Source organism: Pseudopodoces humilis, chromosome 10 (genome assembly GCF_049639895.1).
Source record: "Pseudopodoces humilis isolate 2021_Gansu_Grassland_sample_001 chromosome 10, ASM4963989v1, whole genome shotgun sequence".
In the NCBI taxonomy this organism is placed as follows: Eukaryota; Metazoa; Chordata; class Aves; order Passeriformes; family Paridae; genus Pseudopodoces; species Pseudopodoces humilis.
Window position 1 is genome coordinate 30,406,173 of NC_142209.1, and position 23,182 is coordinate 30,429,354.

General features: G+C 45.7%; 1 protein-coding gene across 1 annotated transcript in view; it reads left to right on the forward strand.

Moving 5' to 3' along the window:
- Positions 1-18,968, forward strand: part of LEPR (leptin receptor) — a 28,867-nt gene extending 9,899 nt beyond the window's left edge. Inside the window, exons 5-19 of the mRNA XM_005521232.2 lie at positions 1,911-2,116; positions 4,301-4,446; positions 5,301-5,445; positions 7,086-7,382; positions 8,718-8,832; positions 11,007-11,206; positions 12,675-12,826; positions 13,066-13,225; positions 13,308-13,390; positions 13,964-14,177; positions 14,922-15,104; positions 15,619-15,714; positions 16,090-16,192; positions 16,748-16,823; positions 17,858-18,968. Of these exons, the coding sequence (XP_005521289.2) occupies positions 1,911-2,116; positions 4,301-4,446; positions 5,301-5,445; positions 7,086-7,382; positions 8,718-8,832; positions 11,007-11,206; positions 12,675-12,826; positions 13,066-13,225; positions 13,308-13,390; positions 13,964-14,177; positions 14,922-15,104; positions 15,619-15,714; positions 16,090-16,192; positions 16,748-16,823; positions 17,858-18,622 (2,941 nt within the window). The 3' untranslated portion in view covers positions 18,623-18,968. The remainder of the gene's footprint in view (positions 1-1,910; positions 2,117-4,300; positions 4,447-5,300; positions 5,446-7,085; positions 7,383-8,717; positions 8,833-11,006; positions 11,207-12,674; positions 12,827-13,065; positions 13,226-13,307; positions 13,391-13,963; positions 14,178-14,921; positions 15,105-15,618; positions 15,715-16,089; positions 16,193-16,747; positions 16,824-17,857) is intronic.
- The last annotated feature ends 4,214 nt before the right edge of the window (positions 18,969-23,182 follow it).

Below are 23,182 nucleotides of genomic sequence, written 5' to 3' on the forward strand. Positions count from 1 at the left end.
ATTTGGGTGCAGGAGCCACTGACCTCTCCTCTGCCTGTGAGGGTTAATAAGTCAGGAGAGGAGGTCTTTAGCATTTTCCTCCTTTTACACTGCTTTTTTTCTTGGTGCAAACAAGTGCATTTGGATGGTTAAAAATTGAAATAATTATTAGGAATGATGAGGGGCTGGTGTGGTGGTAACCACTTTCCAGATGGATCAGATCAGACACGGTTTGGAGAAAAAACTGCATTTTCATGGCTTGATTGTGGCTTTTGGAGACCAGTAAAATCTGTGAGCTGCAGGAGAAGGCTTCAAAGAAAATTCTGAGAAGTCTTTGAAAGGAAATTCAGGAGGAAACAGTGGAGCCACATGTAGAAAAACAAAATTATTCCAAGTAATTTCAGAGCCCTATGTCTGCCAGATACCATCAGCATCATTCCTGTGCCCTAAAGTCTGCGAGTCCTGGTGAGAATTATTTTAAGAATGTCAGGATTGGCTGTCTGGAGGATGAATAAATGTAAACCATACCTGGATATGGAGCTGCTCGGGGCTGTTCCTGCAGAGCACAGGAGCTGGGAGGGCAGCGCTGCCAGAATTCCATGTTTTTGCAGGCTCAGAGTATCCCAAGATGCAGGAAGATCAGTGAGGGATGAGGGGAGTGGGGCTGGGATGATCCAGGAGTGGTTTCCCTGCAGTCCCAGCCTGAGCTCTTCCCCATCCTCCATAGTTCTCCTCAATTTTTTGACCTTTTCCTCTCTGAGCAGGGCAGGATATGGAAATGGAATTGGTGAATCATGCCCAGTTCCCTTTGCTGTTCTCTCAGATAAATGGAGCAGATAACAAATGGACTAAACCCAAAAAATAAAGCAGCAAAACTTGTCCTTCCCTCTCCTCCAATGCAGAGATCTCTGCCCTCCCTGAATCCAAGTGTTCCAGTGACTCATGCCAGCTATAAAACCATTGGGAAAATGTACAGAAAGGCTCTTATTCCATGAATTTCCATTTCTTTCTCTGAATTAGTAAAACAAAACCCTTACTGGAGACAGATACAATTCCAAAATCGCTTCAGAACAATTCCAAACAGGAGCTTTTTTGTTTTGTTTTGTTTTTGGGTAAGGATGAAAGGTGAAAGGCAGGAAAGGATCCGAGGTGATTGAACTGTCAGGGTTTGTCTTGGCTTTGCTGCTGGGAGAAATTTGGCCACAAATGATGTGCACTATTGAATTCCCAACCTTGAGAAGGCCTTAGTCACTGGATACCTGCAGAATTCCATAAATGTGGGTTTCTGGAAGAGCCTGAAGGGTGGAGATGAGGATGAAGAATCCTTTGGGAACTGCTGGTTCCAAAGATTTAGAAGGGATATTGGGAAGGGATTGTTCCTGGGGAGGGTGGGGAGGCCCTGGAATGGATTTCCCAGAAAAGCTGCCCCTGGAGCCCTGGAAATGTCCAGGGATGGAGCTTGGAGCAACCTGGGATAGTGGAAAATGTCCCTGTCCATGGCAGGGGATGGGATTGAAGGTCCCTCCCAGTCCAAGCCATTCCATGATTATGATTTTCCCTGCAGTGCTCCATTGTGGCAGGAGCTGGAGGGAACATTAAATTGTTTTGTATTATTTCATTACCTCATGAATGGGAATTAGAAATTCATCTCTTTTGGGATGGCAGGGAGCTGCCATGGCAAGGTAAAACAACACTATGTGCCTAGAAAAGATCTGGGAATGCTTTCATGGAATTGTGTTCATTACTTGCAAACCATTTAAAAAGAGAGAAGCAGCAAAGTTAAAGCAATTGGTTACGATTATTATTATTTTTCATTCATTCATTGAATTTTCTGATCAATAAACCATATCCAGATAGCCAAACCAAAAAAAAAAAAAAAAAAAAAAATTACAGAATTGTTTTGTTTCCTGGTTTGTTTTTCCCCCCTGCAGATCAGAGCTGTCCCTGGCAGCTGCATCCACCAGCTCTCTGCAGGGGACAGTGCGGGTGGCTCCGTGTGACTGCGGGGACCGGGCCACCTGTGAGTGCCTGGTGGCCTTCCCGAGCCTCAACCACACCTACCTGCTGTGGCTGGAGATGGTGGCAGGTGTCACAGCCCTGGGCTCCCCGCTGCTGGCCCTGCAGCCCACGGACATTGGTGAGAGCCCCGTGTCCCGGGATGGCTCTGCTGGGCAGGAAAAGCTCCCTAATCCCTGTCCTGGCTCCCCTGCAAACCACAGCCAGCAGAGCCCAACACTCAACATGTGATTTCTCATCTTGCTCCTTCCTAATCAGGACCTCTCTGTGCCCAACACTGTGCTAGAGCTTGTTGCTGAGGACTTAATTTAAATTTAAATTAATTTAAATTTTTAAATTAAAAAAGTTTCCCAAAGTTGCTTAGCAAAGAATCCCACCCATTTTCCCCAGCAGCTCTCTGATCCTGATGTTTTCTTCAGCAAGCCCAAGCTGGAAAACATTCCTGTGTGTTTGATCAAGCTCAAACTCTCCTGACATGGTGAATTTGATATGTGTTGCTATCCAGCTTGCCCAGTTATTACAGATTTGGGCAGATTTCATAAAGGCAGGAGCCGTCAGCTGGAGGGAAAAAAAAATTAAAGTTTTATGAAAATCTTATTAACTTAAAAACTTAGGAATTTTATAAACTTCCTCCTAACTGATATGCTCTGCAGACAGAACCAGTTAAAATCTCTGGGTGGGCTTATTTGGAAGATGAGAGCTGGCATTTTTCATCCTGCTGGTTTGAAATGATGCTGCAGGCAGAAATTAAAAATTCAGGCTGGAGTCTGCCAGTATTTAAAAACAACACAACCAGTTAGCTCTGCTTAGTGAAGCATGTTTTAAAAATGCACAATATTAATATATGTTCTGCCAAGATTTAGCTCAGTTAAAACTATTTTGAATGTAAAACTCTGAGTGCTTGTGTCACGTGGATTTTATTTGCTGATAGTGGAGCAGGTGGCATCACAACCCTCATTATCCTCGGGATCTGATTCAGGGAAATGTGATGGAAAAGCCACTGATTTTTTGTTTGCCTCCTCCCCAATCACTCCCTGCTGGCCTTCATGAAGTTAATTGCTTTGAAATGCTCTAGAAGTAGAAATTAAATAAAATCTGGTTTGGTATGGTGGATTTATGCTGAAAACAAGAAGAGATTTTTGCTATAAGTAATTAAATAAAATCTGATTTGGTGTGGTGGATTTCTGCTGGAAATAATTAGACCTATTTGATAGGACTGAGTGATATTCCAGTAACTTAAATGGGACACTTGGAGAGCTGGACACCGGTGCAGATGGAATTTGAAGGGAACATTTGCCCACTGCCCAGGAATTTTGGGAATGTTTTCCCTTCAGTTTCTTCACACCCTGCAGTGGTTTGGAGCAGGGTTTCACTCTTCCGTGGGAAAAACTTGGAATGAGGAATGAACAAGGTCAGTCTCAGTCCCAGGTAGAAACAGGGCCTTGATTCCTTGTCTTTGTCCAGGGAATGGAATCCCAAGGATTTCCCATCCATTCCCCACTCCAGAGTTCTCTTCATCCTCACAGGAATATCCAAACTCTCAATTTTCACTTATATTATTATTATTATTATTATTATTATTATTATTATTATTATTATTATTATTATTATTATTATTATTATATTATTTTCACATATATTAAAATAATCTCCTGAATATTTTAATCAGAATTTTAAAACTTCAGTTGTGGGAGGAGATAATCCAAGGGTCATTCCTGCACCTCCAGTTGTTCACAGGAATCAAAAAGTAGGAAACTTAGAAATACAACTGGATACCTCCTGGAGCCCTCCTTTCACAGCCATAATCCCTGTGGAAGGATGGGAATCAGTTTAAGCTCTGGAACGAGTTCATTTTGTGGCAATACAATAAAATTAGTTCTGGAATATTGAACACACCAGCTAATTATTCAAATTAATATCTGCATTTCCTTTGCATTTTGACTTTACTCCTAGAAATGATCACAGTAGCTCCATAAGGTGTTCATTGTGTGACAAAAATCGATTTTCTCAGCAGTCCCATCCCTCTCTTCCTCATTCCCTCTTTCCAGCAGGCCAGGGCTTGGCTACTGGGAAAACTCATGGTCAAAGGGAAGAAATTCCTGTGGATTTAAGGGAAATGGGAGGTCAAACAGCATTTCTTGATAACTGTGACAGCACCAGGGTGACTTTTCCAGGGATGTTACACAACCCCACTGCCATGCTGCTCTTGAGAACTGAGTTTAAGAGAACTGAGTTTAAGAGAACCTAGTTTAAAGCCTGGATTGTGATTCGGGCTGGGGTTAATTGTTGATTCATTTGTGTGCAGTGAGGCCTGAAGCCCCCGGGAAGCTGCACCTGGAGCTGGCTGAGAGGGGCCAGGTGAAGCTCTGCTGGTCCAGCCCTGCCCTGCTGCCCTTCCCTCTGCAGCACCAAGTGAGGATCTCTGCTCCTCCAGGACACGGTCACAGCCAGGTGAGGCAGCTCCGTGCCTTCCTGGGCTGGGGCATTCCCAAACCCCAGCATTCCCAAATCCCAGCATTCCCAAATCACAGCATTCCCACCGCTCTCCTTGGCCTTGGATTGGCAGAGTGGCTGTTCTGGTGGGGCTGGGCCTGGCACGCTGCTTTTTCCTGGGAAACCTGAGCTTGGCACACTGCATTTTCCTGGGAAAGCCAAGCTTGGCACGCTGCTTTTTCCCAGGAAAGCCAAGCTTAGCACACTGGTTTTTCCCGGGAAAGTTTGGCTTGGCATGCTGTTTTTTCCCGGGAAAGCTGGATTTCACATCTGCCCACACTTAGAGAAGCCCCATCTCCTGCTGGGTCCCACAAACAAACTCCAGTTCTTCTCCTTCTGTGAAGTCCAATCCCCTTTTCTTTCAGCATTCTGTATGTTCTACAGCTCATCTATGTTTAACATTTATAAATTTTAGTATAAATAGAATTTTTTTTTTCTGTTCCTACCACACAAGTGGCTCTGGAATAATAAACAGCTGTTAATTACCAACCCATAATGAAACAACTCATTTTCCACAGAGTTATACAACTTTCACCACTCTCAAATTGAAAGGAAATTTAATGAAGGAGGATTTTTTTTTTACCCATCTTGCTACCTAAAAACCTAGAAAATCCTTGTGTGGAATATGAGGACATTATCTCTTGTCTCTTAAGGAGCAAATTGATTTACTCAGCTCTCCCAAAAACTGAATATAAAGAGAAGGCCTGATAAGAGAATTCAGGGAATTTTGACTCCATACAATTTATTTACATTCCCTCTGTCTCTTCTCCTGTTTCATTTTACAACAATAATGGGTTTGGATAATCCAACAGATGCTTCAGGTTGCTCTGGAAAGCTCAGTGGCCATAGACAATGCCCTGCTGGACTCTCCATCCTCAGTGCAAGTGAGGAGCAGGAATCTCCGTGGTCCAGGCTTCTGGAGTGACTGGAGCTCGCCCTACAACCTCACCTTGGCAGGTAGGACACCTGCAGGATTTTGGAATAAAGCTGATTTTCTAGTTTTGGGATTGGAGAACTTGAGTTGGGATGAAAATTCCTGTGGAAGCTTTTCCTGCCTGGCTTTGCCTGAGGCTCAGCTCCTTCCCTGTGCTGGGCTGGCATTAGGAATTCTGGAGAATGCACTTCTGTGGCTGTCACTCCTGCAGCAGCACCTGCTCAGACCCACAAAAAGCTCTTTTTCTCAGAGCTTTTCCGTTTCCAACTCCAGTTGGCAGCTCTGAATCTTCCCTAATTTCAAGATTTTGCTCCTGATGCTTTTTCTCACTTCTGGTTTTGGTTTTGTAGCTGAACTAAAGCTAATGTTTTTCCCCAGAGCAAAATCAAATGTAATTTTTACACAGTCCATAAAGTATGGACTCCTTCTCTTTCTCCTTTTCCTCCTTCTCCTTTTCCTCCTCCTCCTTTTCCTCCTCCTCTTTCTCCTTCTCCTTCTCCTTTTCCTCCTTCTCCTCCTCTCCATGCAAAACTGACTTTCTGATTATTTTGTTATATTTTTCCATGCTCTGCTCAGAATTCCCAGGGAATATTTCGGTCTCTGAATTCTCTGAACTCTCTGCTTTTCCTGGGCCTGGAGCAAAGAAAGAACTAAACCTTGGAAAAAGTTTTTTTCCTAATGAAACCTTCAACAACAGATCCTGAATCTGCTTTACTGCCTGAGAAAGGGAAATTTGGAGGAAATCCGAAAAATCTCTGCCTGGTTCCTCAGTGGGGGAAGGAAATCTGAGCTTTAAAGGATTTGATGCTGGTTTTTGCACACAGCTCCATCCCAGCTCCACCTGTATCTTCCCTGAATCCCTGAGCAATGGGGGCTGTGTTTAAACTTCTTAAAATCCTTGGAAAATTAAGTGTCTTTGAGCCTGGATTGGAGCACTGCTACAATTTGGTGTTAATTGCAGTGTAAAATCAGTTTTGGGGACTTTAATCTCTATCTGACTTCAGGAGGAGGAGGAACAGCAACTCCTGGAAGGATGGATTAATTTTATTTTTTATTTTTATTCCCCTCGTGCTGCTGTGTGTTGTTTGCACTGCACCCTCCGGGGGTTTTCTGCTCGTTTCACTCAGATTTGCCTGGGGAGGTTAAAGATTATTTAAATCAGAATTTAGAAACTTTAGGTATGGAGGGAGACAGTCCAAGGCTCATTTCTGCTCTTGTTCATAGTGATTAAGAAATAGGAAGTGAAGATAATAATAAAGATGATGAATGAAGATAATAATAATAATAATATAAGTAATAATATTTTTTATTAACAAATGCTTTTACATTTTTGGTCAATATTAATATTATTTTCCATTGATAAGTGTTTTTATGGTTTTTTGGTTCCATTTTCAATTTCAATGGATTCACCCCTCCCTCTTTTTCCTTTTGTGTAGCCTGGGGATATTAAAGATTACTTTAATCAGAATTTAGAAACTTAAGGTATGTAGGAAGACAGTCCAAGGCTCATTTCTTAATCTGTACTACTACTAATAATAATATAAAAAGTTTATTGTTATTTTTATTTTTATTATTATTTTATTGACAAATGCTTTTATGTTTTTCTGGTTCAGATTCAAATCTCAATAGATTTTTTCCCCTTTTTCCCCCCTTTTCAATGCAGCTCAGGTCCTGTACTTCCCTCCCAAGACCCTGACCAGTGCTGGCTCCAACATTTCGCTTCTGTGCACCTATAAAAACAGAAGCCAGCCCGTGGAGGCCCGGGAGGTGGTTTGGTGGCTGAATTTAGCAGAAGAAATCCCAGCCAGCCAATATTCCCTAGTGAGCAATCGTGTCAGCAAAGTTACTCTTTTCAACTTGAAAGCAACCCAGCCTAGAGGAGGTTTCTTCTATAACGCCCTGTACTGCTGTCACCAAAGCAGGGAATGTCACCACAGATATGCTGAGGTCTATGTAGTAGGTAAGATTCCAGAGGATTTTCCATTCTCCTTCTGGGGCACTTTCCTGGTAAGGATGGAATATTCCCTTCCCCTTCCCCTTTCCCTTCCCCTTTCCCTTCCCCTTTCCCTTCCCCTTTCCCTTCCCCTTTCCCTTCCCCTTTCCCTTCCCCTTTCCCTTCCCCTTTCCCTTCCCCTTTCCCTTCCCCTTTCCCTTCCCCTTTCCCTTCCCCCTTCCCTCCCCCCTTCCCCTCCCCCTTCCCCTCCCCCCTCCCCTCCCCCCTCCCCTCCCCCTCCCTCCCTCCCCTTCCCCTTCCCCTTCCCCTTCCCCTTCCCCTTCCCCTTCCCCTTCCCCTTCCCCTTCCCCTTCCCCTTCCCCTTCCCCTTCCCCTTCCCCTTCCCCTTTCCCTTCCCCTTTCCCTTCCCCTTTCCCTTCCCCTTTCCCTTCCCCTTTCCCTTCCCCTTTCCCTTCCCCTTTCCCTTCCCCTTTCCCTTCCCCTTTCCCTTCCCCTTTCCCTTCCCTTTCCCTTCCCCTTTCCCTTCCCCTTTCCCTTCCCCTTTCCCTTCCCCTTTCCCTTCCCCTTTCCCTTCCCCTTTCCCTTCCCCTTTCCCTTCCCCTTTCCCTTCCCCTTTCCCTTCCCCTTTCCCTTCCCCTTTCCCTTCCCCTTTCCCTTCCCCTTTCCCTTCCCCTTTCCCTTCCCCTTTCCCTTCCCCTTTCCCTTCCCCTTTCCCTTCCCCTTTCCCTTCCCCTTTCCCTTCCCCTTTCCCTTCCCCTTTCCCTTCCCCTTTCCTTTCCCCTCTCCCCTCCCCTTTCCCTTCCCCTCTTCCCTTCCCCTTTCCCTTCCCTTCCCCTTTCCCTTCCCCTTTCCCTTCCCCTTTCCCTTCCCCTTTCCCTTCCCCTTTCCCTTCCCCTTTCCCTTCCCCTTTCCCTTCCCCTTTCCCTTCCCCTTTCCCTTCCCTTTCCCTTCCCCTTTCCCTTCCCCTTTCCCTTCCCCTTTCCCTTCCCCTTTCCCTTCCCCTTTCCCTTCCCCTTTCCCTTCCCCTTTCCCTTCCCCTTTCCCTTCCCCTTTCCCTTCCCCTTTCCTATGCACTTAACCTTCCCCTTTCCCTTCCCCTTTCCCTACCCCTTTCCCTTCCCCTTTCCCTTCCCCTTTCCCTTCCCCTTTCCCTTCCCCTTTCCCTTCCCCTTTCCCTTCCCCTTTCCCTTCCCCTTTCCCTTCCCCTTTCCCTTCCCCTTTCCCTTCCCCTTTCCCTTCCCCTTTCCCTTCCCCTTTCCCTTCCCCTTCCCCTTCCCCTTCCCCTTTCCCTTTCCCTTCCCCTTCCCCTCATTAATTAACCTTTTCACATCTTTTAATTAGACATGGATTTTAATATCTCCTGTGAGACTGATGGATACTTGACTAAAATGACTTGCAGGTGGTCTGCAAACCCAACCACCTCGCTCCTGGGGAGTCTGCAGTTAAGATATTACAGGTATGGATGGATTTTAGTTCTCTTTTTATGTTTGGAAAGTGTTGCTCAAGATTCCATTGTGTGAAAGAATTCTGGAGAAATGTAATTACAGAATGAACAGGTTCTTTATTCTGTGTGCAGGAAGGGAACCAGAGATACCTGAGTATGTAACTGATCTTATTAATAAAGTTTTTGCAGCATTTTTCAACCTGTTTGGGAGTCAGTTTTCTTCAAGAAGATTTCTTGGATCAGTAAAAAAATTACTCCAGTTGCTCCTGTCTACAAGCTGTAAGGAAATACGGGAAAAGCCCATTCCCAGTGGGAATGTCTGTCCTGGGGGAGCTGAAGAGTCCCTGTTCTTGGAGACTCTCAGATCCTGACAGCTCCATCTGATTTGGATTTCACTGCCCTGAGGCTGAGATGGGACTTGAGACCTCCTGAGCTCTTCACTCAGTCTTTGAATTTTCTGTAATTCTATTATTATAATTCTATAGAATTCTATAAATAGAATTCTATAAATAGAATATATAAATATATAATAAATTCTATGAATAGAATTCTATAATTCTGTATCTTTTCTTTTCTCTGTGAATACACAGGTAAAAATAGAGGATGAAACAAATCCAAGGTAGGAAAAAATCTCTCTTAGCTCATGAAGGGAATATTTGCTTTGTGAAGGCAGCAATTCCCAGAATCCCAGAATCCCAGGCTGGTTTGGGTTGGGAGGGACCTCAAAGCTCATCCCATTCCATCCCATGTGTTGAGCTTGATGGTTTCCTAGAACCACTAGACAGACAGACAGGCAGACAGACAGACAACTCTTCCTGGGGCAAAAAAATCCATCATTTTCCCACTCTGCTGGGCTGGAGATGCAGAAATTTTGGCGAGCAGCTTCCATCAGCTCTGAGGCCCTAATCCTTTGGAAAGGCAGCCCGTCTGCTCTGGTGGAGTTGTGGATGATCCTGGTGCCCAGGTGAATATTTCCCAGGTTTTTGTGGAATAACTGGAATGCTGGAAAGTTCAAATGGAGGCTTTTGGGGCAGGATTAATTCCTGGCTGAGTGCTGAGGTAGCTTTTGTTTAATCTGCCTTCACAAATGTGAATTTAAGAGTGCACTGCTGGGCAGGGAGCTGGGAATAAACCCCATGCTGCTCACCATGGCTTTTATTCCCATTTTCTCACTGCTCAGGTTTAGCTAAAAATGTAATTTTCTAGTAGGAGGTGATAATGTGGAGATTTGTTCTTGTTCCTGCTAGATCAAACAGTGACATTACCACTGCCTGCAAATCCTTCCCAGATGCTGCTGATCCTTCTTTTTGTTCGGATTTTTGTGGTTATTTGTTCAGAGTAAGACCTGAAAGACGAAAATGCAATAAAATTCCCGCTGCTGTTCCCATTGGCACTGCTGTGCTGATGTGCTGATGCTCTGGCGTGGGGTTTTTGTTTTGCTTGGGTTGTTTCTACATCTTCCTCTGCTGGCAGTGCTGAAACAGCTCCAAAGGGATCATCCTGTGGGAGCAGGGAATGTTCCAATCCCAGCCTCCAAAGCACCAGGCACTGCTTTAATCCTGGGCACAGGAGGAGGAAACTTCAGCCGAGTGTAGCTCTGGTGCTTCAGCTGAGTAACTCACACCCTCTCTGGCCCCCCTCCTCACAGGTCTCAGGAGAAAGCTGAAAAATTCCCACTCCGAGAGTTTATCCAGCTCCACTTCATCCACAATCCAGGGTTCCTCTCTTCTGCTGCCAGGTGTGGTAACTGGACATGGGATTTTTAACCCAGACTTGATGTTTTAATGGGATTTCCATCTCCTCACTGGGTCTCTGTGGCAGCTTCCCCCTGGTTGCCAGCTGGGATTTTGGAAGTCATTCCCAAGTGGAGTCAATTCTTGGCAGATTTGCCTTGCTGTGTTAATTGCCAATCCCTAAAATCCCACACCTGATGAAGATTTGGAGCTGCCTTCTCTTGCCATACCTGTTGCTTTTTGTCATTTGCGCTGCTTTTTCCAGAGCCAAAGCTTTGAGGAGTGACACTAAAATGTTTTTTATCCATTCAGTGCAGATTCAGGTTCAAGATCCAAACAATCCTCAAAATCCCAGGACATTTCCAGTGCCACCATTCCTTTTAATTCCCTCCAGATTTACACTTGCAATGTATCAACTGAACATGTTTTTTTTTGTTTTTAATCTCTTTTAAGGAGCCAGATTTATTGCTCTGACTTTCCAAGCCCATCTCCAAACTCAGAGGTGAAAGAATGCCATTTGCAGAGGAATCATTCCTATGAGTGCACATTCCAGCCCATTTTCCTTTTATCTGGATATACCCTGTGGATAGAGTTTAAACATTTCCTGGGAACGCTGGAATCCTCCCCGACCTGTGTCATTCCAGCAGATGTGGGTAGGTTGAGATCCATGAATCTCTCTTCCCTTGAGCCTCTGGATTTTAAATGGTGTAAGGAAAGAATTTTTCCACATGTTTTAAATAAAACCAGGAGAGTTTTGGTATTACCTTAAAAAAAAAAATAAAAATATTGGATTGAATGTTACTTCTGTACAGGAGCAGATTTTAAATGAAACATCCACTTCTGCCTGGTATTCCCTCGACAGAAAATTCAAGTGTTGTATTGCAAAATGAAGCTCTTTTTTAAGGTTTTGGTTATTTAATTGGTCAGACTGATTTGGCTTCAATTAATAAAGTTTATACTCGGGTACAGTGTATTATTTACACAGTTATAAATCCATTTAAAATCATGAGGATTGTCCCTGCTCTTCCATGCTGCTTTTGTGACACACAGAGCACTTAAATTTGGATAAAAACAAGAGCAGGAGCAGTGTTTGAGTGTTTTAAAAACTCCAAAATGTGCAAATCACCTCTTCTTATCTGCTGTGTGACAGAGAATTCACTGGGTGTGTTTTTGGACACAAATGTGAACATGGAAAGAAGGCAGCTGGACCTTGAAATAAAATACTACATGAAATAAATCCGAATCCTACATGAAATAAATTTGAGTTATATAATTATGAAATAAATCCAAGTTATATAATTATGAAATAACTTTGAGTTATATAATTTAAAAATACATTTATTATGTGGTGGCAATGGATGGAATGATTTATCCTGGATGCAGGGTTCTCTGCATTGTGGTAAAGCAAAACAAACCCATTCAGCACCATCCAAAATGAAAAAAATATTTATTTCTTGTTGTTTTTTCTCCTCATTCACGTTTGATTATCCAAAATAAATTTATTTCAATTTGGCTTGATTAACAAACAAGGATTTTTGGGAGATTCCTGTTCTGGAGAAGCTGGATTAATTTCCAATTAATACAATAAAAATGTTTCCATTAATCAGTGCACAGTGTCTGTCCCCAGCCCTTACAGGAGCTGCTGCTTTCCCACAAAAACAATGGAATCATGGAATTGCTGAGGTTGGAAAAGCCCCTGGAGATGATGGAGTCCAAGGTGCCCAGGCCACCCCAAGTGCCACATCCCCAGGGCTTTTAAACCCCTGCAGGAATGGGGACCCAGCACTGCCCTGGGCAGCTGTTCCAAGGCCTGACCACCCTTTCCATGGAGAAATTTTCCCAAATATCCGACCTAAACCTCAAATTTCTTGCCAGGCTCTGTTTTCTGCTCTTTATCCCAGTGCAGGTAGCAAGTGCCAGACCAAAAGAACCTGTTGTGCTTTAAATGGAAATAAAATACATGGAAACATTCCGGTGGGGTCTGTGTTTCCAGTCCTGCTTTCCTGGGAATAGCAGAGGCCGTGTGTGACCCACCACCCTCAGGACAAGGAAAAGCCATCCATGATTTGATTTAATGGGAAGGCTGTTTTAAATTCATGTTTTAAATTTTCCATTTCCCAGTGAAGCCTCTCCCCCCTTCCAACGTGGGAGCAGAACTCACCAGGAATGTGGGGCTGCTGAACGTCAGCTGGACCAAGCCTCTCTTTGCCAACAGGGATCTGACGTTCCAGATCCGCTGGAATTCAGGGAACAGGGAGGAGATTCCGTGGCAGGTACTGTCTGTTCCATCTGGGTTGGAGCAGGGATCATTGCCCTGTGGTGTGGGGCTGGTTTTTATGGGATTTATCCATGGAGGAAATCACAGTGTCCACAAAGGATATTTGCGGTGTCCACAGAGGAATATTCCTCACAATCCCACTTCCTCACTGGATTCATTTGCAGGAATTTTGTCTCTAAGAGCTGCCTAAACATCCCTTTGTTCTCACTCGGAGTTTTTCCCCTTCTCTCCCAGCTCTATGAAGTCCCAAACCCCGCAGGCAGCTGGGCTGTGATAAAAGTGGAGCAGCTTTGTGTGGAATACACGGTCCAGGTGCGGTGCAGGGAATTGGATGGATCTGGATTCTGGAGTGACTGGAGCAGAGCAGCCCAAACCCTGGTTCAGGACATCAGAGGTCTGTGCTTCCAGGGACATCCTGAGGGCTGGGATTTGCCAGACTCAGGTGTGACTGTCCTTCCCAAATTGTTGTTTTGCAGCTCCCTTGCAAGGCCCGGAATTTTGGAGGATCATTTCTGAGGATCCAGCAAGGAAGCAGAGGAATGTTACGCTCCTGTGGAAGGTGGGAGCAGCTGCATTTGGGCTTTCCCTTTGATCCTAAAACCAGGTGGGATTGCCAGAAGGGGAGGCTGACAGGCACATGAGACTTTTGAGAATTGGGATTTGCCTTTTTCTGTGCTCCTGACAATTGCATGGCTCATCCTAGAGGCAAGAGGTGAATCCTGGTAGGAATTCTGGGATGAAATGGGAGATGGTTTTGCCTTCTTTGCCTTAAAATGTTAATGCAGGACAGGAAAAAGTTCCTCAGTGCCCATTCCTGTTTGCTCATGGGCTGCTCTGAGGTTTGAACCCTGCAAAATGTGTAAAACAGGGAATTGCTGTGGGAATCTGAAAGTTTGGCTTTCCTTGTCCTTCACCTCCTTTTGCTGGGAAGAGAGGGAATAAGAGTCAGCTCTCAGAGAGGGAAATTAAGCCTTTGAAAGGACTCCAGTCCTTGGCTGAAAAGACAGAAGCCAGAATATCTTTAGTGGGTCCTGTTTCCTTAAAATTGGAGCTGCCCAAACAACCTTTGCTCTGGGAATTAGGGAGTGGGGAAGGAATTCAGGAATTAATGCCTGTTAATTAATTGCTGCAGCCCCTGATGGAGAATCACTCGTTGTGCAGCGTGAGCAGATACATCATCAAGCACCAGACCCCAGGGAACACCTGGGAGGAATTTGTGGATCATGGCACCAGCTGGACTTTTCCATGGATTGGGCCAACCCACACCATCACCATTTTAGCCATGAATTCAGTTGGAATTTCTGCAGTTAATTCTAATTTAACTCTATCCCAGCAGATGAGCACAGGTAAGAGCAGCAATGTGGGAAATGCCAGGAATCCTTGGGATGTTCATGGGGAAAGCTTGCTTTGGGATAAAATTCCCTTTATTAGAATAAGGAATAAGGAATTTTTATTAATTTATTAGAATTAATTTATTAGAATAAAGAGGTTTTATGGGGATACATTCAGCGTCAACAGATGAAAAACTGAGATTTCCATCATGAAAATCCTAATGATTCTGGGGTTGGGAAAAAAACTTCTCTGGCTGTCTTCTCTCTACTCATAAAATTAGTTTAAAAGTAATTAATTTAACAGTAATTAATCAAAATAAAATAAAATCCTGCTGGAGAACCAATCTTTCATCTCCTTTGATTTGGGAACACCCAACATTCCTGCTGGGGAATGTTTTGTTGTTTCCAGAATGAAATGGGGTCATGTTTTGGGCTGCCAGGGTACAGAGTCCTCAGACTTCCTGAGCAGAAATTCCTGGATTTGGTTGCACTCTGATTAATTAGTCTCAAGAATTCAGGAGTTTTTAATTGTTTGGTTAAGGAAAATTAAGGAATTGCAGGTGAGAATTAGGATATTTGATGTCTGTAAGAAACTTGATCTGTTTAGTGCTTGGGACTGGTTCAGTGTCACCCAAATTTTGGTGGATTGAAGAAAAAAAAAAATCTCTCTGCTGATGTGGCTTTATTCTACAAAAGATAATTAGAGTGATGAAGTGGTGAAACTTTAGCAGTTTATAGGATGTTTCCCTGTTTTCCCAGTGGATGCTGTGCAATCCCTGAGTGCTTACCTGGTGAACAGCACCTGTGTGGTTGTGGTTTGGAGCCTCTCCCCTCAAATCCCTGGGATAAAATCCTTTGTGATTGAGTGGAAGAACCTGAACAAAGGGGAGCAGCTGAAATGGCTGCGAGTGCCTCCACATCTCAGGAAGTATTTTATTTATGGTGAGTGTGTGCTTGAAAATATAATTCATGCTGTTAATTGGTGTGGAACAGAAAAATGTTGAAAAGCTCTGAGCCCTTTTTCCCCTTCCCTGTTTCTAATCACTTTTATTGACCAATAAACCAAATTTTGATGCTCATTACAGGATTGCCTGTTGCATTAATAATCAGTTTAAGCTCTGGAACGAGTTCATTTTGTGGCAATACAATAAAATTAGTTCTGGAATATTGAACACACCAGCTAATTATTCAAATTAATATCTGCATTTCCTTTGCATTTTGTCTTTACTCTTAGAAATGATCACAGTAGTTCCATAAGGTGTTCATTGTGTGACAGAATAATGCTGGATTAATAGTTGGAACCTTGGGGTTTTGAAGTAGGGATCTATAAAAGATGGATCCATCATTGCCCTCTCTGTGCTGACCTGAGCTCTGATCTGTGCCCAGAGCCTCTGAGGAGGGAATTGTTTAAAAAGTGGATAACAGTGGATCCCAAAGGCTGATTTCCCCTTTCCAGATCACTTTATCCTGATTGAGAAGTACCAGTTCAGCCTCTACCCTGTGTTTGCTGGAGGAGTTGGCAAAGCCAGAGCCACGGATCAGTTTGCCAAAGGTGACTGACAGGATCTTTTCCCTGTTTTTTATGAAGTAAAAGTGACCTTTAAGTGCAAAACCTGTCTTATCTGAAAAAGAAAAGTAGCAATAAAGCCTCTGTAATGTACTTACAAACAGTGAACAGACTTCAGCTTTAATTTGAAAACTCTCTGTGGGCTGAGCTGAGTGAGGGATTAAATTCCTATTTAAAATAATTCCTTTTTGTCTGTTTATTCCCAAGGGAAAGGTTTGTCCATGTGCAATAAAACCATTGCTTGAGGTTATTTCCCCATCTAAGGTGTTGTTTCTACCATTTGTTATTTCCCTGCTGCCAACTATTTGCTCCCAGACCAATAATTTTTCTGCATTAATAGGTGAACTCCTTTATTTCCAGGGGGATTTGAAGCTGGGAATAGTGGCAGCCTCCACGTGCTCCTGCCAATTGTTTTTTCCACCTCAGTTTTGCTGCTGGGAGCGTTGCTGCTTTCACACCAAAGGTACCTTGTTCCTTCTTATCCAAAAGTGGTGCAGCTGCACTGGTGTCACAGGATCCCAAACGGGTTTGGGTTGGGAGGGACCTTCAATCCCATCCAGGGTCACCTCCCACTGTCCCAGGCTGCTCCAAACCCATCCAGCCTGGCCTTGGGCATTTCCAGGGATCCAGGGACAGCCACAGCTGCTCTGGGAATTCTATTCCAGGGCTTCCCCACCCTCCCAGCCAGGAATTCCTTCCCAAGATCCCATCTAAATCCCCCCTTTTCCAGCTTAAAGCCATTCCCTGTGTCCTGTCCCTCCACGCCTTATCCCAAATCCCTCTCCAGCTCTCCTGGAGCCCCTTCAGGCCCTGTGGGTTGTGCTCATTCAGCACAGCCTGTATCCCAAACTGCCACTTGGAATGTCCCTTCTTTATGTTTTGGATTAAATTTGGGCCATTTATCATCTCTGCAGTGATTATTTCATGGCCATAGTGTTGTGGATAAATAAAATGGCAGAGATTCCTTCCCTGTCCCTGTGGGAAAAGCACCAACTCCAGCATTTCCCTGACATTTCAGGATGAAGAAGCTGCTCTGGGAGGACGTTCCCAACCCCAAGAACTGCTCGTGGGCACAGGGAATTAATTTCCAGCAGGTTTGTATTTCCCTGGGGCTGCTGCTTCCTGCACCCAGGGCTGTTACTCCAGCTCTGTCTCCAGTGGGAATCCAGCCCCATTCACCCCTCTGGCTCCATCCAGAGGTTCCCATTTCCCAGGCCTCTGGATTACGCATTGGATGTAAGAAATATCTGCCAGTTTTCCATAGGTGACAGATGGTGGCCTTTGCCAAAACACCCCTGGCCTTGGCTGGGAGGGGTTTAATCTGTGTTTGCTGTGGTGTCCGTGGAGAGGAGAAGGGATACAAACATCTCCATTAGGGATAAACCACATACATGAGGAGAAAAAAATGTTCTTTTCATTGTTTAAAAGCTCCCTGTTCATTTTGATGTGGGAAGGTGATGGGTTTGTGTGGGAAAAATCCCAAATTCGGGGCCCAGGTGTCACCAACAGCGAGTCTGGATTGAGTAGAGCCCGAGACTTTTACTCTTTGCTCTGATTTCCCACTACTCTGAGTATTTTGACACTTTCCTCGTTAGTTTGGCAGCTTCCCTGCTGTAAAACATGGTTTATTAATCCACAAAAAAACTGGGTTTATCTGTTCTGTCCTGAATTCATTAGGAAATACAAGGGAATTTTCCTTTGGAGCTCTCATGCTGCTGTCAGTTCATCCTGGTGGATAATTTACATGTTTTGTTATAATTTACACGTGCATTTATTAGGGAGCAGTAAATCCTACATTTACCCCAAATACAGTTCAAACATGCAGCTGCTACTCAGGTGGGAATGCTCCAAAAATTCCATGGAAAAGCTGAATTTGACCAGGATAATCCAATCCTAGCAGGGCAAGTTCCTTCAGCTTCTGTATCAATGATTAAATCTGTCGAGGAAATTTTGTCACAGAGGATTTTCAACAACAAATTCTTAAAAAACCACGTGTGAACTCCATGTGGCAAAATTCCAGGCTCCTGGGAATGACTTTTGGTGTGGGATGCCACGACCCATAAAACCTGGAGAGTGAAATAAAGCTGTTCCATAAGAAATGAGCATTAAAATCCCTCTTTCCTTCCAGCCTGAAACTCTGGAACATCTCTTTGCCAAGCACCCCGAGCCAGTGTCGTGTGAGCCGCTTCTCCTGGAGGCACAGGTGGTGCTGGAAGACATCAGCGTCACCAAAGCCTTGGAAAAAGAAGAGCCAGGGGATTTTTTGGGAGTTGATTCCACTTTCCCAACTTGCCAGGAGTCAGAATGTGACTCTGCATGCCACTTGCAGAGCAGCAGCTCCTCCAGGAGCTCCCAGGATGGAGAAAGCACGGCTCAGTGCGACCTCAAATACGCCACCCTCATCAGCAATTCCCGATCCAGTGGGCTTTGCCGACGGAAAACAAATCCAAGGAGCTGCTTGGATAGGTGCTCCCTAGGGGAAGATTCCATAGTTTTAGGTGCCTCCTCCAGTGGTGCTTGGGAAGTTGGGAATGGGGCATTCCTGGTGTTCCCTGGCTCCCAGCCCAGCAGGGCTCTGCCCCTGATTTCCTCGGAGGGATTCTCGGAGCCCTCGGATGAAGCTTTCCCAGCCGGCGCCGAGCGGAGCCTGTGTTACCTCAGGATAACATCCCTGGAAAAAGGACAGAGGGACATTTTCCAGACAGAAAGCTCTGGGGGGATGTGTCAGCTCCAAGGCACGGATCTGCTCACGGAGCAGGGGCTTTTCCAGCACATCCCAACAAATGTCAAGGAATTTCTCCAAAGCAGCCTCAGGCCTAAAGCCACCGTTCCCTACGTTCCACAGTTCCGGGTGGCCACAGCCAAAGGGCAGGAGGCCACGGAGAAAAAGTGACATAATCACCCCAAAATTGGATATTCCTGAAGTTTTTCCAGGTGTTGATGCATTCCCCCATTCCTCCTCTCTTGATTTGTCCAGCCACTTCTGGTTTTAGGCTTCACCTGGAGCCCTCAAGGGTGAGAGAGCTGATCCGTGGCCTGGAATGTTTCTGTGGGGGAAAAGCTGGAATGTGCCATTTCCCTGGGAATGATTTGTGACATCGAGTCAGCCTGGATGTGGTTGGAAGGAATGGATCAAGCAGTGAAAGGCTCAGGGTACTGCAGGAAGAGAATCCAAATTCCTGTGTCTCCATTAGCTGGATAAAACGATGGATTTAAAGTATCCACCTTTTATTGTGGAACACGAGATTCCAAACGGTGCAGTTTTACACTGACATCTCTTCCCAAAGATTCCATGGGAGAAAAGGCAGGAATTTGATCCAAGCACCCTGCATTTTTGATTTTGGGGGATCCAACCTGTCTGTATGGCCTTGGAGAAGTCACTTTGCCTCTACAGCCCTGCCAGGAATTGGGTCTGGATTTTCTGGGAGAAGCAGAAATACAAACCCACACCCATTTGCAAGCCAAAGCTATTTTTTTAATTATTTTTTTTTAAATTTCAGAGTTCATAAATATTTTTCTACACCTGCCTTTTCAGAGAACTGTTTTGAGGAGTGAAGGAGGATGAATTTATTGTGTATTCCAAAGAATAGATGTCTGTCAGACTTCAGAGAGACAAAACCAAAAGGGCAAAAGTGATGTTAAAAACCAAAGCAAGGGTGGATTTAAACCCAGCTTAACACAAAGCCCCACTGCTGGTTTGTGTTGAGCTGCTGCCCTGGCTCTTTGATGCTGGATGTGACACAGATCTGATGCCCTGGTGGCCAAAATTTTGTGTGGGTTGAGGAATTCAAACCTGTTTTGTGTTAGGAGACAAAACTCGTCCCTGTGATTGGAGATAAACCTGCGGGCTCCTGTAGCATTCCAGGCTAAAACTGTGATGGATGCTGGGTTTGGGATTCACTTCCTGCTGTGGGGAAGGGACAGGAGAGCCCAGTTCTCTGGAGAATGGAATGATCCTTTCATGGAAGTGTCCAGAAAAATGATTTGGTTGTGTTTGAAGCTCATCTTGCTCCAGAAATACAAAGCTGATGTTGAGTTTAGCCTGCCCAGTCCTTTCCCAGGAATTCCATATGGAACTTAACCATGGGCATGACCAGCTGAGGGACCAGGGAAGGTTTTCCTGGGAAGATGGGAGAATTCAGGAATCAGGAGATGTGCAGGAGGTCTCTCCTCAGTGGACACTGGCAGATTCCCAGATTTCACCTCCTTTGGGAGCCCAGCCTGTCCTCCCATGACATCCCATGGTTTTCCTAAAGGCCAGAGCAGGTGGTGCTCCTCAGGAAAACCAGTGGATCTCCTCTGCAAAAATCCTGCAGGAAATACAGCAAACCCCAGCTGCTTCAGCAAAAAGAGAAGATTTGGGGTGTGTAGAACCAAGGGACTGGATCCCTTCCTGGGCTCCTCCTGCCCACACCTGCAATCCCTGAGTGTTCCTGAGGCTGCTGCAAATCCAGGTCCTGACCCACAGCACAGGCCAGGCCCCAGCTCCATAAATAATTCCTGAAACTGGCATTTCCATCCTGAGGGAAGGGACATTCGATCCTGCTCCTCACCTCTCCGTGCTCCCACAGAAAGCCAAAATCTGCATATCCTGAATGCTCCATCTGCTGCCTCTGGCTCCGGTTGCGGCTCCGGCCGCTCACTGGGGCAGCAGCTGCCTCGGGGAGGGAAAATTGGGAGCTGGGGAAAACTGGGAGCTGGGGCCAGTTCTTTTCCATCATTATTTCACCCCTCAGCTTCAGGTCAGGTTGTTTCCCACAGCTGAGCCTTTCCCAGGCCGTGAGGGATCGCTGTGTTTGCAGCCACGGGAACAAAATCTCCGTGGTTTATTCCTGGCTGAGCTGGAGATGGGAATGTGCAGTGCCAGGGGGTTTGGGAAGGTAAGGACATTTTTGTCAGAGCCACAAGAAGCTTCAACTCATTCCAGAGCTGTCCCTGCAAGGTGTCACCCCAGGGAGGGGGCTTTGTTCCGGGAGCTGTCCTGGAGAATGTCTGGAACGGAATCTGTGCTCGCTGCTTCTCCCAGGCTCCGGTTCCTTGGCAGGAGAGCTGGGAGAGCCCTGCCAAGGAGCAGGGAGAAAGTAGGGAACAGGGTCATGCCAGGATCTGTGCTGGGGGAAAAACGGGTTTCGGGTGATGATTTTCACCTCCAGCTCTGCTCTGAGGGCTCTCCTCCACTCCTGCCTCAGTGCCTGGCAGATCCAAAGGGATTCACCTGCCCCTGGGCTGGGAAGGGGAGGAAAAACCTATGGAATTGCATTTGGGAGCATCCCAAGAGCAGCCACAGGAGTGACCCAGAAGAGTTCCTGTTTCCTTCCCAGGGAAAATGTTGCTGCTTCTCCAGAAATGTTCCTGTGCCACAAACAGTCCCGAGCCAATTCCCAGGGAAGATGGGAATTTTGCAGAGAAATGGGATTTTTTTGGCCCTGGCCTCACACTCCCCAGGAAAGGCCTTTTCAGTTGGAGCCACACAATTTTAGGAACCATGTGCAGCTTCTCAAGTACTAATTAAGATCCTGCAGATTCATTTTGAAAAGAATTCAGGAGTGCAGATCTTTTATGTAAGAAAATGAATCAAATGTGTTGTTTTCCCTTTTCCATGTCACTTGCAGCTACAGTTAAATTCCCTCCCCCTTTTTTTTTTTAAAAAAAAATTGATGTTTGAAGCAACAAAAACTTCCCGTGCCAGGGATTTGGAACTTGATCATCTTTAAGGTCCCTTCCAACCCAGGGAACTATTCCACAATTCCCTGATTTAAAAGCACAGGAGGGATCAATACATCCTTCAAACCCTTATCCAGACCATGATTTTGTCGTGGATATTCCAGATTTTGTGTTCCCTGTTGGAGAAAAGGCAATTAAAATGCAGGTTTCTGGTGGGAATTTCTGCAAGAGGAAGACTCCCATTCCTCCAGTCTTCCCTCTGCTGGGAAAGCAATTTATCTCAAGGTTTGAATTAAATCTATTTGGGGCGTGCATCCAAGTTTTTCTAAGTAAAACAGCGGGAATTCAGACCCTGCTGTTGACAAGGACACCGCAGCGCTGGCACACAGCCCCAGCAACACCAACAGGACCCAAAAAACCCTCCAATTCCTTTCAGGAAGAGCCAAACTGGGAAGCCACAGCATCCTCGTGGCTGGAAAAGCGGGCGGGTTTGGCAGGTGCCATTGCTTTCGCTAATGATCCCAAACAAAAAACCGGGAATTGTCTGTAGGGGCCTCTCATTAATTAATGACTCCTCGTCAGGAGCTGCTTGTGCCAGAGCTGTCAGCAGCAGAGCAGGGCCGGGCACTGAGAATTCTCCCCAGGAAGCTGCAAAACAGCCCTGATGGCTCCTGGAATAACGCAGGGTTCCTGCTGGGAGGGGATGAATGGAAAAACAAGGGATGGAGGAAGGGACAGCCCGAGAAGGGGAGGATGCTGATGAAAAGCCGTGGGCAGCGAGGTCCGTGGGGCTGTGAGAGATAAAGGTCACGGCAGTGCCACCTCTGCAGTTCAGAGCTAATTAAGGGCTCTCCTCTGGCCTTTTCATCACCTTTTTTACACACAGCCTCCCTTTCCCCCCTTTTCCCATCGTCCTGGATGGGCTCTTTCGGGATGCAAATGAAGCTCGTTCCCTATCCCTGAGAATTCCCTCGAAAGCAGCCATTTATTACCTTCAGATCCAAGAGGAGAGTTAGGGACGGGTGACAATCACAAACCCACCTGGCGCTGCTTTCCCAGCGAAGAAAACAATTTCCATGTGGATCCAGCGCTTGGCAAAGGAGAAGGAGCAACCTGGGGAGCCTTGTGTGGAACGAGAAGGGCTTTAATCTCCATCCAAATCCAAACCGTTGTGGGATTTTAGAATTCTGTGACTTCTGTGAGTGGGATTTTAGAATTCCGTGAACGGATGGGATGGGAAAGCCAAGGAACAGCCTCTGTTAGATCTCCCAAATCCATCCAGGACACACAGGTGGGCAGGAGAGCCAGCTCAGGCTGCAGAGGAGCACTCAGAGCCTCGTCTCGAGCTTCCAACCACGATTAAAGATCTGGCAGGGAAAGAATTATTCAGTCTTGTGCCTGCCTAATGTCAGGAGCTCGTAGGAGACCGGCTGCTGTTTGCAGGAACAGCTTGGAATCCCTCTGCTCCGGCTGGGTGGTCAGGAAAACTCCAGCTGGGTGGCTGGGAAAACTCCAGCTGGATTGTCAGGAAAACTCTGGCTGGATAGTCGGGAAAACTCTGGCTGGATTATCAGGAAAATTCCAGCTGGATTGTCAGGATAACTCCAGCTGCATCACCATCAGGATAACTCCAGCTGGATCATCAGGATAACTCCAGCTGGATCATCATCAGGATAACTCCAGCTGGAACATCATCAGGATAACTCCAGCTGGATCATCATCAGGATAACTCCAGCTGGAACATCATCAGGATAACTCCAGCTGGAACATCATCAGGGTAACTCCAGCT